Here is a 16,288-nt window from a genome sequence, read left to right on the forward strand (position 1 = left end):
TCAGTAATAGGGTTGCTGATGTACAGATTGATCCTGAGAATGAGTCTTTGAAGACACAAGCCCACTATACAGAAACAATATACATGGCGGAAGGGACTTAAAAAAATCTTTCGAAAGTCAGCACACTTTATTTCTCAATTTAATCTCTGTGCTGATTTATATTAAAAAGCCCTCAAAAAACCAAAACCATATACTTTAATATAGTGAAATTTTAACTAGCAGATACACCATAAAAAATACGAAAAGTTTAGTTTTCCTGGTAGACCAATTGTCTAAATCTCTGTTCTATAGCGTACCTTCTACAAGTTCTTAACTTTCCATCAAGGTGCCCTTCCTGTGCAATAACTCTTACGTTCTGGGGAGGGAAAAGACAATTGCAAGAGAGTTAGAGATGGTACTATCTACTTGATAGAATTACTTCAATTTGAGAGTGTTCTTTTGTCTGTACTTATCCACGTACCAGACACTGATGTCCTTAATTCCAGACAATATGTTCCATGTGTCTCACCTGCCTTGACTGCCTTCTTTTTCCTTATGATAAACAGGAAATTTATTTAATTTCTTAAAAGGATGCTGCTTTTGACACTTTTATAAGCAACATTTTTTTCTGAGAAACATAATTAGTCTTATATGGGACAAAATTCATTAATGCAGAAGTCTGCAGTCTTTTTTGAGATGGAGAGCCATATTGTATTTATAGCCTGCTACCATATGTCTTAGCCCATGTAATTGCATTTGACCTGTATGTCATATTTAATAAATACATTTTCTTCAATAAAACAACAAGCAAAAACCAAAGAACCCCTTGTCCTTATTTAAAAACAAAGGAAAAGGAAAAATATGAAAAATATCAATGTTGGGCCAAATGGTTGGCTGGAATAAATCTGTAAAGCTCCATTAACTTAAATTGAACTCCAATCTACAACATCTGAGTTTCTAGCCCATTAAAAATAAGAAAATCAAACCATCTTTTTCTTAATCCCCATTGCAGAGACTTGCATGGACTAGTTAGAAGGAATGGCGAGTGGAACAAATGAAGCTTTGCCTCATTCATCGTGCATCAGTCCCCACACCCAATATTTGATATATATTTGTTAGGGGTGGAGGTGCACACAGAATAAATTGAATAGCAATGCATACTGAAGAGAATAAAGCAAGAAAGTATCACGACAAAGGATAGAAGGGAAATATATACAGAAAGTAGAAATCCCTGTCTAACCATATTGTATAACACCACCGTTGAAGATTAGACACTGCCATGAGATCTATATAATTTAAAATGTAGTGTTATTTTTTCATTTGTTCTCAAGATGTCAATGTTTTATATTTGCATGATCCTGTTCCAACTGTTGAAATCAATGGGAATTCTCATTCCCAACAACACTTAGATACCACAGTATTAACCAACTTTAGAAGTACCTTAGAGAGAGCGACTTCAGTGGAATCAGGATCAGGCCCTTACCATCAAACTAACAATGCAATGGTTAGAGTGATATTAGCCCTGAAAAAGTCCTACAAAAGTGCACTAACTGGTCAATTTAGTAGCTTGCATTAGTGAATTGTCTTCCCATTAATATTCAGTTGAATATCTATGAATTTTGTACTTAGTAACTTTTCACTCTTGATCTTAAATAGCTTTGAAAAAGTGTTGCCCTGTTGTTTGAGTTCACAAAACATTGATTTCAAAGTGATACTATCTCAACTTCATGAGGCCTAATTTTGTCTTTTTAATTTTTTTGCTCCTTTATGCATCACAGACTGATTCTCCACAGCCTTGCACCATGTGTAGTCATTTGAATCTGTACAAAGTGTGTGTAAAGATGTTAATATTCCTATTTTATACCTACTTACCCACTGTGCAAGGCAATGGATAATCAGCCCCTGCATATCTCCCACTGTAACACATCATAATTCTCAGTCAGTGGACATGAACCAAGCCTCCTTTAGCTTACTGCTAACCACTGAAATCTGCCACTACAGTAGCAGCAAAAAACACTCCTTTCCCCTAGGCTCAAAAGCATAATATTTTGGGTGGTGATCTCTCCTTCTGCTGCCCCAGAGACAGAATTCAAATTGAATCCTTCATGTGTCTGGCAGATGCCAGCCTCAGATTGGCCTTTTCCCATTTCTTTTACGCTTCAGATTTAGCAATCTCCTCAACAGCAGTCTTGGTTTAATTGTTCACTCCTATTTCATCCTCCTTTATCCAGCTGATCTTTCCTCCCTTAGAAGGAATTTAGTTGTAAGACCAACAAATCTGTAGACACAAACATTACTTGGATTACTATCCAGAATTGAAAATAAATAATATTTGAACATTGGATTTTACAGTTAAGTTAGTACAGTGTGCTATAGGGAGCTTTTAATTTTTATTTCATTAGGCTTAATTTAAGTGGCATTTGGAAGCCATTTTCAGTTGCATTTTCATATTTAGGCTATTTCCAATGTAGATTACTAAAGTAAATGAACACTGCACTTCTTGCAAAAATATTAGGAAGATCTACATATAAATAAAATATTTTATGTGCTCAATAAATAAGTTCAGCATAACATGTATATTTATTATTTACATAAATAATGCATTCCTGCAAAACATCATTAAATAGGCTTCCAACAAGGATTTTCACATTAATTTTCTAGCAACACATTAGGTATCTGTGTCCTAAATTACTCTGCACTCAATAGCTGTTCTCCCAACTCCCTCTACTCTCCTTTGTTTATCTTTCTCTGAGTCACATTATGTTGTTACCATTGGGATTGGGAAGGTTCTGCCATGTACCTGCTTTCTGTTCTACCTGACCACTTGCATGCTGCTCTCATGGGTTTCCAAGTTATAGTTTGCCTCCCTAGGCCAAAGATTTAAAGTAAACTGTAGAAGTTCAGTGGAGTTGTATGTCTGTAAATGAGAGGAAAACTTGGCCCTCTATTCTTTATGTACTTACTCCCCTTGTACGTATTACCTTTCTCTGTGGCAGCAGCCGCAACCCCCCTTCCGGTTTAATTGAAAAAAGAACATTTATGTGAGCAATGAAAAACTCCTGATTTTTTTTTTTTATTATTGTTGTTGTTTTAAATTAACAGTAAGATAAAAACAGCCACTCCAGAGGCGGAGCAGGGTGGAACTAGAAAACAGATTGCTGAGTCATAGTCTGATTCAAGATGTGGGAGGAGAAAACTCTCTTTCAAGTAACTCATGAAAGTGAGGTAGGCTGGCTTTGCTTCAAGCAGCAAGAGGATTAGATCAGCATGGTGAATAAAAAGGTAGATAAAGATAAGGACATCAAAGGCTGTGGTTTCAGAGAAGCCTGAGAAAAGGTATGTGTACAAGGGAGGAATATGAGAGACTAGAGCATAAAGAAGCAGGAATCAGGGCTGGGGTTTTAACACTTTTAAGAATGGGCCAACAAGCATAGAGTATTGAAACAATTGACTGGAGGAAATTTACATATTCATTCTCCACACAGAGAACATGTGCTGTTTATACTACAAGACTAGGAATCAGGAAATCTGGGATGTATTGCCAGCCCTGCCACAGACTCTACATATGAACCTCAGCAAATCACTTAACTCACAAGTGCCTCAGTTTTCCCCATCTGAAAAAGGGGAGAATAATACCACTTGGCTTAGGTTTGTGAAGCTTACTTAATGAATTTTTCAAAGCACTTTGAAATCCTTAGATGGTGGAAGAGAAGGTTAAAGTATTATAATTAAAATTGCCAAAAACATTAACTGTTTTCTTTCAATTTCCTCTCAGGTACATTTCATTGGTGCATGAATGGAAATTTAAAAGGTTTGTCATTAAATATTGGTGAAAATGGAAACATCATCTATGCTTTCATCTTTACATGATGAATGCAGATCAGAAAATTACATTGAACCTCATTACAAGGAATGGTATCGTGTAGCTATTGATGCTTTAATTGAAGGAGGTTTAGAAGCCTACCAAGAATTTCTTTCCAAAGAGAGATGTTCAGAGTTCCTTGCAGAAGAAGAAATTAATTATATTTTGAACACTGTTCAGAAACTTCCTCAAAACACAGTTTATTCCTCTGACAATGCTGTTGATGATACCTCTTCTTCGGGTACTTATTGGCCTATTGAATCTGATGTGGAAGCTCCGAACCTTGACTTGGGCTGGCCCTATCTGATGCCTGGAATGTCTGGAGGTACAAATATTGATCTACTTTTTCATCCACCACGAATACAGCCTTTCACAATAAAGGAAACTATTAGGAAGATGATAAGAGAAGCAAGAAAGGTAAACAGTTTAAACAATATTTATATTCAAAGACTATGGAAATAATTTGATATTTATTGAGTCTTTTTGTGCATACTATCAGTGGGAATTAAAATCTGGCTGAAAGAAAAGTAGATGTAAAAAATTATTGGATTGAGGCCTTTGATAGGCACATAAGAAATGCCTAGACAATTGACAGACCTGTTGTTTTGACCTCAGCTTTCCTTATGTTGAATATAAACTGAATTTCATATGAATGTTATAACAACAAATCTGGAACATTGGACTAGATCCTTAGCTGGTGTCATTCAGTCTAGCTCCAAGATCTATCCAATTTGTTATTTTGCTGTGATTAGGTGTTCATGTGTGCATGTGAAGTTGTCTCAGTCCAATTCTTGTGAAAATTTTGCTGACTTACATGTACCAGAATCATGTTTCTTGAAGTGCTCAGGAAGCAAGATTTTTGTGACTTTGAATACAACTCCTGCTTACAGTAATAGAACAGAAAAGCACAAAAGAGGGGTAAGAAGAAGTGTTATATAAATAGCATTTGGTCCATAAAGTCTGGTATCCTGCCTTCAGAAATTGCCAATGCCTGACACATGAGGAAAAGGTGAATGTTATCCCACAAATTGTACTTAATTTACTGTGGAATGTTGGACACGGGGGAGGGGGAATCTTTATGCAGGGATCAGGAATGTATATCAAGAACTTGCATGCACACTCATCTTGCAAAACAAATAGAGATATTATTTTAAGCCTACTAGCCTTGACTTATGACCTTTTAACTGTACATTATCATATTTAGCTTAGCCATTGATCACTGTATATGCTGCTGGAAAGCTATAGAAAAGTATTATCACACTTTAAATTGCTTACAGTTTCAGAAGAGTCTCAATCTTGGATCAATATTTCTTTAAAATGGAAGCAAGACATACAAAGTTTACTAATTTTAAGCTGTGATATATGAGGCACCTATCACGGCTTTTTGTAACTGAAAGCTGTATAAGCAAATACCCATCTATCCAAAGAAAAGACATGACTTAAAGCCCCACACTTACCTCAGTAATGTGGCATAGAGGGGCACTGGAAGAGTGTAGGCTCAGATTCAGCAGTCCATCCCTGTTCAGCAAACCACTTACCAAAAAGTTTCACTTTAGGACCTGTCAGTGATGAGCTGCCAAAATCTTAACAACCGGTTCCCTATAAAAAGTTCTGATTTAAGGGGGGGAGTGGGGGAGGGGCTGGGGCGGGGGGAGACATACCCATGGGGCCGGGGGCCCCTGCAGGGCCTGGGGCAAATTGCCCTACTTGCCCCCCCAGCAACCCTAGAGCTTGCAGCCCCCTCCCCCCTTACCTTGCCGGCAGCTCAAAGCAGCAGGATGACTCAGGAGCTCAGCTGAGCTGCCCAGCTGGTGCCAGTGGCTGGCCCCACTGCAGCTGGGGGGAAGCAGGGGAAGGGCCGGGGGAGCCTCAGCCTCCCCAGCTGGGAATCCTGGGAGCAACAGGATGGTCCGGCCCACGGACTGGAGTTCTTTGCCCACTCCCTGGCCCATTAACAACCAGTTCTCCACGGATGTCTAATTTTAGCAACCGGTTCTTGGGAACCTGTGGGAACCTGCTCCAGCTCACCACTGGGCCCTGTTTCATGTACGATGTGCTAAGTAAAAACATGAAATGACTCCACATTTCTAACATAAAATTGGCTCTTTATTAAGAGAACTAGTTACAGGCATGCTGCAACTGCAGCTAGTATTTAAGCCAGGGGAATACAAATTGGCTTTGTGGTGCCTCCTCCAAACTCTTCTCTCCTGCAACCTGTGCTCCTCCCTCCAAGTTCCCTGCAGATGGCTGCAGGTCATGGTTAAGCCTACCAAGGGCACACAAGTACGGTATGTACTCAATTTTAAGCTCCTGCTGAAGTGCTTTGCTGAAAAAACATGGGTTTAATCATGTGCTGAAATGCTTTGCTGAACTGGGGCCATAAAGAGGAAGTGGACTGGCAAGGGAATGGTGAGAAAAGGCAGTTATGTGGTGGTATTTTTCTACCACTGTGGTGCTGCCACCAGTCCATCCCTACCGTTTGCTTACTGGTACTGCTGCATGTTGGGAAGAAAACAGTCCAGTTGCAAGAGAGGGAGGAGTTGGGAAGAGTTGGTCTTCATGGCATATTCCTTTCTGAATGAGTCAGAATACTGTATTTATGTTAGTGCTCCTGTTAGCAGCAATAATTCTGCCAATTTATTCTAATCTCCTTTCCCCATTGGAGAGCCTGATCCATGAAAACCCTCTTCCCCTAGGGAAAGCAATCGACAGCACAGTTAGCCATGCTGCCAGTACTGGCTTCCCCTTGTGGAAGGGGCTTGGAGTACCAAAAAGACATACTGACTTCTCTCTTAAGACCTGAGATTGTGAGGAGTGGCATGTCTTTTCTGTGTATGCGTTTCTTTCTGGCTACAGTTCATGCTGCTTCCACTGGTTCTGCCCTGTGCAGGGGATGCTGCCACATGAATGCTCAAAATTTGGGGCAAATACTCCTCCTCTGTGTGTTGATATGGGAAAGGTTGGATGTGACCCTTACTGTTTTTAAGGAAGGATCTATGTACGGATAGCTCAGTGGTTTGAGCATTGGCCTGCTAAACCCAGGGTTGTGAGTTCAATCCTTGAGGGGGGCCACTTAGGGATCTGGGGCAAAAATTGGTCCTGCTAGTGAAGGCAGGGGGTTGGACTCAATGACCTTTCAAGGTCCCTTCCAGTTCTAGGAGATTGGTATATCTCCAATTATTACCTTTAGTACTTTATTTAAAGTATTGGAGATCTAAATGACTTGCATGTTAATTAAGAGAATGTTTTGTAGTTGATGTTACTGATGAATGAGCAATGATAAGACAGAACGAAGACTTGATTAGTTGATCGGTGTAATACAAAACAGGAAAAAATGAAGTTGAATAGCAGTCTTAAAACTGAGCCTTGTGGTGATATAGATAAGGTTCTTCAAGAAGTTAACATTCAGTCTTGAAGGGGGAAACGGTATTTGTCTGGGTCTTAAAACTCTTTTGCTTTTATCTGCAGGTATGTGATTCATGCATAGTTATGCTTAAAGAAAGGTGCACTGTAGGGGAGGTACTTATAATTAGCTGCAGTACAAATGTTTTAAGTCAGTTTGTAAACATTAGAATTCCAGAAAGGACCAGGTAACTTGCTTGGCAGAGGTAGGTTATGTTGAGACATTTTCATTAAAAGGTGTTACTTGTCACAAAATGGGGAGTGGTCAAATGAGACTGTCCTCAGAAAGGAGAACTTAATTTATAGCTTGGTGATGAGGCACCAGATGTTTCATATCTTATCTCACCCACACTGAAGTCAATAAGAATTTCAGCTTTAATGGAATAGAAGCAGATGTTAAGTGTGCAAGGTAAACTAGCCTGAGACTGGTGGTGGTGGTGATTGATCCATCAGATAATCTAGATGCTCTTTAAATTTTGGGAGATTTACAGGGGAAAGATTACCTTAAGGGTGAACTAATTTTTCTTGACCTCTTTCCTCAAGGATGGATGCAACAACATGTGATTTAGTAAAATAATTACATATGTTAATTTTGTCTGCTGCTTTCTTTACTGAGGCATGTTTTGTAAATATAATCACTGACTAATGATGAATCTACTCTGACATTCTTCCTCTGGCAGACGTAAGGCCAAGCTGTGCCAGGGGAAAAAAATAAAAACATCCATAAAAGATGTCAGAAAAGAATCTTGCCAATAATGTTTTCCTTATCAACTTAGCTTATTGTGAATACATTGACTTTAAAATTTAAGTTTAACTGCTACCATACTAATATGAAAACTCAGGACGGTGAAAGAGCTATAGTAAGGAAAAGTACAAAGCCACCTTGAAGCAGCTCCATGATTTTGAGCCTCCTCTGAAGAGAAATTGAGGATGGAGCAGGGTAGATAAGGCCTCCAGAAATAAGGCAACTGGCTTATTATCCTCATCCTTCAGAGATTTTTCAATAACCCTAGGCTGTTTTCCAAATTCCTCTGGAGTTCAAGATGCTATAAAAGGACTGACTCATTGCACCTGGTGGATAATATCCCCCCTCCCCCCCCGATAATTACTCTTCTGGGCACTAGTATCAAGAAGACTACTCCTTTGTTTTGGGTCAACATGAAACTTCCTTATCTTACTGTCCAGTATCATGGGTAACTCAATAATAAAATATTCCTTCCATGTGTTCCCTATTGACATCTCTTCACAATTGCCTCCAATATTATCAGGTCTGAGACTTGCATACTGTGGTGTGGCAAAGAAATGAGAAAAATACTACATCAATATATCAGGTGTGACAGTTGTTCAGAGATGTCATGGCAGGGAGGGAAGAGGACAGAGAAGTGGGTGTGAAGCTGGGAGGTGTACTTCCCAGAAATATCTCTTCCTCTCATTTTATGAGCTTGGTTTCTATCTCTTCCCTAAATCACTCACATGTTCCTGCCAAGTCTAATAGTGGACATCCAAATATTGATCAGCACCTCTTGGAAATCATTCAGATTACTTTCTACAGAATCACCTAGTTCAGATAACACCATGAGGTTTGGTTTGCACCACAAAGGGAGGATGTTTGGAAAACAATTCTCAGTGCTTACTGCAGTACTTTTAGAATTTTTGACAGCATATGATAAGTTGATACACACCAGATGTTGGAAACAATTCTTGAAAATGCCTAAGCATATTTTTTCTGTATTTCAAAAGATGTTTTAAAAACAACAAGCAACCAAAACCCCAAACCTGCACTCTTTACACTAAATTACATTTACTTGCGTGAATAGTCCTATGAGCCACAATTTTCAAACATGGGTTTCTGAAATCAATGTAAGTTGTGGGGCCCAGCCCTTTCATAAGTAAGGCTACTTAATGAATGTATGTGGCCAAATTTGTGCATCAAGTTTGAAAATTTTGGGCATTACCTTCAGTTAGACTATCAATGTGAGAAAAGACTGCAAAACTGGGACCCTAGAAAACATTAAAACTACACTGTAAAAAAGACTTTTACTAAATGTAGTGGGACTCATGGCAGAAACTTACTGACTCAGAAAGAAGTACCAACTCTATTTGAATTTAACTCAAGAAAGATGCAGGTCCACACAGAAAGTAACTGCTTATGCTGTCTTCCAGCTCACAAAACTTAAACTGATTCAGTTGCTTGGATCTAGTTATGAACCTAGAAGGAGAATGTGTGCACAATAAGAAACTAATTCTTCTTTGAATGATTGCACTTGTCCATTATGGTTGGGGAGGGGAGAGGATGTGCCGCACACCTTGTACACCAGTGCTGGAGAATTTTCCCTAACAGAACCCAGAGGGGCGGCCACACTATGACCTGGTGTGCTTTGTGCTCTGAGCTAAGGTTATAAAGCAGGGGTCTCAAACTCAAATGACCACAAGGGCCACATGAGGTCTAGTGCATTGGCCCGAGGGCCACATCACTGACCCCCCCCATCCTCACTGCCCCTGGCCCTGCCCCCACTCCACCCCTTCCATGAGGCCCTGCCCCTGCCCCGCCTCTTCCCACCCCTGCCCCTTTCCACCCCCTTCCCCAAAGTCCCCACCCCAACGCTGCCCCTTCCCTGTCACCAGGGGGTGCAGGAGGGGTGCAGGGTGTGGCAGGGGCTCAGGGCAGGGAGTTGAGGTGCAGGAAGGATGTGGGGTGCAGGAGGGGTGCAGGGCAGGGAGTTGGGTTGTAGGAGGGGTGTGGGGTGCGGCAAGGGGCTCAGGGCAGGGAGTTGGTGTGTGGGGTGCAAGAGGGGTGAGGGGTGTGGCAGGGGGTCAGGGTGGAGCAGATGTCTCAGGGCAGGGAGTTGGGGTGCAGGAGGGGTGCGAGGCAACGGAGGAGCCCTCTGCCTCCTCCCTCACCCCCTCCGTCTTCAAACCCTGCTTTGGGTGTCACAAACTAGTGCTTGTGAGTGACTTGCACTCTCACTGCCTGAAGTGCCTCGGTGAGGGTGAAGTCAGGGATGGGCATCTGATTTTTTTTCAGGGGCTTCAAGACAAGAACCAAGAAGCAGAGAAAGAACGTCTCCAGTACATCCTTGTGGAGGCCACTGCTGGCCTAACATCAATATCAGTTCAGTTGACTAGAGGGAGTTCCTCACCATGTGGGAGTGCTCCCCTGGTCTTACCTGCAGACAGAGGGAGGAGGATATCCTCCTCACTAGAGCACTCCTCCAAGAGGTGCTCCTCCAAAGCCAAAGAAGAGAATGGCCTCCACATTGTTAAAGTCCTCACTGCGGAACTCTGCAACTGCAGAAGCTGCTAGCCACTCTGGTATTGAAGATAAAGTGTGTCTTTCAGCCCACTGCTCCCTGTTGTTGCATCCTAGTGGCTCGACCAACCTAGAGCTGATGTCTCTGATTCCCATACTGGGACTGGTGAGGCTGTCTACTTCTTCAGTGCAGATGCTGGAGCTGCTGCCTTTTCTCAAAGAAGGGCATTTTGGTACTGACTACGCCGGAGCCTTATGCAGATGTAAAGGATCTGCTGAGCTTCTCAGTACCACCCTGACCAATTATTCAGTCTGGCAATGCCTTGCCAGGCCTGTTGTGACAATTGGAGTTACAAATTTACCCAAATTGTGAGTTCAACTGTAAAAAAGTATGTAAAAATTCATAAAAGGTTATAATAACCTATAATAAATGTTAATGGGAAAAGGTCTGAAAGAAAGACAGAATAACTGAATTAGTCTAGACCAAAATGCCAAGTTGATATGATTTCAACACAATCCTTGAGTGATGCTAGTAGTCTAAATAATAAGATGGGTGAACTAGAATGCCTTGTATAAAATGAGGATATTGATATAACAGGCATCACAGAATCTTGGTGAATTATGAAAATCCATAGGACACAGTAATATCAGGGTACAAAATATATAGGAATGACTGAGTAGCTTGTGCTGGTGGGGGAGTGGTACTATACGTGAAAGAGCGTAGAATCAAATGAAGTAAAAATCTTAAATGAACCAAACTGTACCGTAGAATTTTTATGGATAATAATTCTAGGCTCAAATAATAAGAATATAGCAGTAGAGATATATTACAGGCCACCTGACCAGGATGGTGATAATGACTGTGAAATGCTCAAGGAGATAAGAGAGGCTATTAAAATAAATTCAGTAATAATGGGGGATTTCAACTATATCCATATTGACTGGGTACATATCCCCTCGGGATGGGATGCAGAGATAAAGTTTCTTGACACTTTAAATGACTGCTTCTTGGAGCAACTAGTTCTGAAATCCACAAGAGGAGAGGCAATTCTTGATTTAGTCCTAAGTGGAGCACAGGGTCAGGTCCAAGAGGTGAGTGGGGGCTATCCTGTTTATTGCACTCAGTGTAGCATGTATGATTACCTACCCTGTGGGCAGGTGGTGTATGTGTGCATTTGGTGCAAGGAGCTCCTGGCCCTCAGAGACCACGTACGGGCTTTGGAGGCCAGGGTGGCGGAACTGGAGGAGCTAAGGGAGGCAGAGAGATATGTTGATGAGGCTTTCCGGGACACTGTAGATTTGTCCTACCTGTGGTCAGACAGCCCCTGCACTGTTAAGGAGGATGAAAGGCGCAGGGAAGGAAAGCAGTCAACGGGAGCAGAGGGAAACCTTCCCAAAATTGGGACCCTCCTTCCAGATGATGTTGGGGTATCCTCTCGCACTGAGGCTCTTTCCAGGGGAGGGAACTCCAGTCATTAGGAAAAGGCAGGTGTTAGTAATGGGAGATAGCTGGGTTTGTGATGACGAGGAGAACCGTATGGTGACTTGCCTGCCTGGTGCGAAGGTTGCGGATCTCTCGAGGCATCTAGATAGACTTATGTGTAGTGCTGGGGAGGAGCCAGTAGTCGTGGCACATGTAGGTACTAATGACATAGGGAAGGGTATAAGTGATGTCCTGGAGGCCAAATTTAGGCTGCTAGGAAAGAGATTGAAATCCAGGACCTCTATGGTGGCATTCTCAGAAATGCTTCCAGTTCCACATGCAGGGCCAGGTAGGCAGGCAGAGCTTCAGAGTCTCAATGCGTGGATGAGACGATGGTGTAGGGAGGAGGGGTTTAGATTTATTAGGAACTGGGGAAACTTGGGATAGGGGGAGCCTATACAGGAAGGATGGGCTCCACCTAAACCAAAGTGGATCCAGACTGCTGGCACTTAACATAAAAAAAGTTGCAGAGCGGTTTTTAATCTAAGAGATGGCAGGGGGTGCGGGAGTGGGAGCCGATTGCTGCAGACGAGCAAGTGGATTGGACAGAGACTTCTCTTAGGCCTGGTCTACACTAAAAAGGGGGTTCGAATTAGGGTACTTCGAATTCAGCTACGCTATTCACGTAGCTGAATTCGCGTACCCTAATTCGAACTACTCACCCGTCCAGACGCGGCAGGGTCGAACTCCGCGGCTCCAAGGTCGACTCCGCCACCGCCGTTTGCAGTGGTGGAGTACCGGAGTCGACCGCGGCGCTTCCGGAGTTCGAACTATCGCGTCTAGATCAGACGCGATAGTTCGAACTCCGAGAAGTCGAACTCACTGCGTCGACCCGGACGGTAAGTGTAGACTAGCCCTTAGAGATTTTCTAGGGTTTAGTCAGAAGGAGAGGATGGAAGAGGATAAAGTATGGGCCAGATCAGATGAGAAACATTCACATAAAAAAGAATCTGACAAATCAGAAAAGGGAAGACAAATAAACAGTTACAAGTTTTTAAAGTGCTTGTACACAAATGCTAGAAGTCTAAATAATAAGATGGGTGAACTAGAGTGCCTCATGTTAAAGGAGGATATTGATATAATTGGCATCACAGAAACCTGGTGGAGTGAGGACAATCAATGGGGGACAATCATTCCGGGGTACAAAATATATTGGAAGGACAGAACAGGTCGTGGAGGAGGGGGTCGGGTGGCGGCACTATATGTGAAAGAAAATGTAGAATCAAATGAAGTAAAAATCTTAAATGAATCCACATGTTCCATAAAATCTCTATGGATAGTAATTCCATGCTCTATTAAGAATATAACAGTAGGGATCTATTATCGCCCACCTGACCAGGAGAGTGATAGTGAAGATGAAATGCTAAGGGACATTAGAGAGGCTATCAAAATAAACAACTCAATAATAGTGGGATATTTCAATTATCCCCATATTGACTGGGTACATGTCACCTCAGGATGAAATGAAGAGACACAATTTCTTGATACTTTAAGTGGGTATTCACCCACGAAAGCTCATGCTGCAAAACGTCTGTTAGTCTATAAGGTGCCACAGGATTCTTTGCTGCTTTTACAGAACCAGACTAACACGGCTACCCCTCTGATACTTGATACTTTAAATGACTGCTTCTTTGAGAAGCTGGTACAGGAGCCCACAAGGGGAGAGGCAATTCTCGATTTAGTCCTGAGTGGAGCCAGGATCTGGTAACTATAACAGGACCGCTTGGAAATAGTGACCATAAAATCATGAGTGGTGCAGAGAAAGTGAATAAGGAAAAGTTATTTACTTGTTCCCATAATATAAGAACTAGGGGCCAGCAGGTTTAAAACAAATGAAATTAATGGGCAGCAGGTTTAAAACAAATAAAAGTGCACAGTCAACCTGTGGAACTCCTTGCCTGAGGAGGTTGTGAAGTCTAAGACTATAACAGGGTTTAAAAGAGAACTAGATAAATTCAAGGAGGTTAAGTCCATTAATGGCTATTAGCCAGGATGGGTAAAGAATAGTGTCTCTAGCCTCTGTTTGTCAGAGGGTGGAGATGGATGGCAGGAGAGAGATCACTATATCATTACCTGTTAGTTCTCTGAAAACATCCACTCAATGTGCAGCGTCAGTCAAAAAAACAAACAGAATGTTGGGAATCATTAAGAAAGGGATACATAATAAGACAGAAAATATCATATTGACACTATATAAATCCATGGTACACCCACATCTTGAATACTGCATGCAAATGTGGTCGCCCCATCTCAAAAAAGATGTATTGGAATTGGAAAAGGTTCAGAAAAAGAGGAACAAAAATGATTATGGGTGTGGAACAGCTTCCATATAAGGAGAGATTAATAAGACTGGGACTTTTCAGCTTGGAAAAGAGATAATGGGGAGTGGGGATATGATAGAGGTTTATAAAATCATGACTGGTATGGAGAAAGTAAATAAGGAAGTGTTATTTACTCCTTTTCATAACACAAGAACTAGGGGCCACCAAATGAAATTAATAGGCATCAGGTTTAAAACAAACGAAAGAAAGTATTTTTTCACACAACACAGAGTCAACCTGTGGAACTCCTTGCCAGAGGATGTGAAGGCCAAGACTATAACAGGGTTCAAAAAAGAACAAGATAAGTTCATGGAGGATAGGTCCATCAATGGCTATTAGCCAGGTTGGGCAGGGATGCTGTCCCTAGCCTGTTTTCCAGAACCTGGGAATGGGCGACAGGGGATGGATCACTTGATGATTTCCTGTTCTGTTCATTCCCTCTAGGGCACCTGGCGTTGGCCACTGTTGGAAGACAGGATACTGGGCTAGATGGACCTTTGGTCTGACCCAGTATGGCCGTTCTTATGTTGTTAAAAACAGGAAATGTGGAGCCTAACTGGTGGACAAAATGATGAGGGAATGGGCTATTCCATCCATCACTCACTTTTTGAGTCCTTACAAGAGAGAGATTCTGTGGGGAAAGTTTAAAAGAACCGCAAGAAAACAAAAGGCTACTGGAATGAATTTTACCATCATGGCTGCCACCCCTACCATTTTCAGGGACCCCAGACCTTCATCATTCTGATCCTGAGAGGTGTCCTGACCAGAATGGGCCAGAAATAGAGGTACCCAGATGACCTTCCCACCTCTGATGGTTCCAGCTGAATCCCAAACCACACCTGGGATGACAGTTATTACTCATCTTGAATACTGTTGAAGAGACTGTCAGACAAGGGGTGGGGGGGAGTTCCATCTAAAGGGAAAGGGAACAAAAATGTTGTTTAAATGAAAGCCTTACTTAAAAGATTTGAAATGTATTATCTGTTTTTCCTTCTGTTCTTTATCTTTAATAAAAAGGTTAAAAGGACTTTTAATGGTGTATTTGTCATGTTGCTAAGCTGGCTAAGGTCTCTGCATAGTAAACCCCAAAGCTTGTTTAACACCGTTTAGTGTTGGACAGTGACTGGGTTATGTTAACACCTTTAGCCCATATAGTCCATCTAAATTAATACATCAGGCCCATTGCATGTTGATTTCCACATCAGGATCATCTACACTGGCAATAACATCAGGTCTGGTACTGCTTCCAGTAATCTCGATGGCAGCTCCCAAACCAATGACAACTCCTCCACTGCAGTGCACAGTGCTGATAACTAGGAAGCCCCGATGTTATCACTGAAACTACAGACCCATCATAGATCCCAGAACTGATCTCTTGCAATGCCTGCTGGTACTGTTCTACTCTGGCCTTTGGAGTACTCACACTCTTCCTCAGAGTCTGAAGTCTCCCACTTCATGGAATCCAGAGCTTCCCCCAAGGGATCATCCCTGCTCTTGTAGGACTAGTTCTGACAAAAGCAGATTGAGAGAATGCAGTGCCACAATTGGCCTCTGGTACCATACCAACCCTATTATAGGCCCTACTGGGTAACATGCAGCATGCCTCTGGCATCTAGATCCTCATCTACTTCACTACAGAAATCAGTCACTGAGAAGAGAAGTCTCCCCACCCGGTCACAAAAGACCATCCAAAGTCAGTACCGGGCAACTGCTACATTACAGAAACCTACTCTTGATGGAGGAAGTTTCTCCACATGGAACTGATAGACTACTCAGTGTTGGTGTTGAGGATTGGCATTGCTTGTGCTTCAGGCAGGCCTCCAACATCAACAGTGCAAGACCATCCTTAGGAGGGTTCTAATCTGCTTCTTCCAAACACCTTGTCCTCTTCAGCGCATGAGGCCCTGGTACGGAGGTAGTCTTCTGCAGATGGAGTTTATGGAGAAAAATCCCCACAAATCAGGCACTTTACACCTAGCTACATCAAGGAA

At 42.1% G+C, this 16,288-nt stretch overlaps 1 protein-coding gene across 2 annotated transcripts in view; it reads left to right on the forward strand.

Moving 5' to 3' along the window:
• FAM83B (family with sequence similarity 83 member B) overlaps positions 1-16,288 on the forward strand; it is a 75,293-nt gene that overhangs the window by 2,727 nt on the left and 56,278 nt on the right. The window contains exons 1-2 of one of the 2 annotated variants that reach the window (XM_045011702.1): positions 3,502-3,627; positions 3,755-4,258. In XM_045011702.1, coding sequence (XP_044867637.1) covers positions 3,815-4,258 — 444 coding nt within the window. In that variant the 5' untranslated portion in view covers positions 3,502-3,627; positions 3,755-3,814. Of the gene's footprint in view, positions 1-3,501; positions 3,628-3,754; positions 4,259-16,288 lie in introns of those variants that run through there. The other variant, XM_045011701.1, reaches the window with a different exon arrangement.

This window comes from Mauremys mutica, chromosome 3 (genome assembly GCF_020497125.1).
Source record: "Mauremys mutica isolate MM-2020 ecotype Southern chromosome 3, ASM2049712v1, whole genome shotgun sequence".
In the NCBI taxonomy this organism is placed as follows: domain Eukaryota; kingdom Metazoa; phylum Chordata; order Testudines; family Geoemydidae; genus Mauremys; species Mauremys mutica.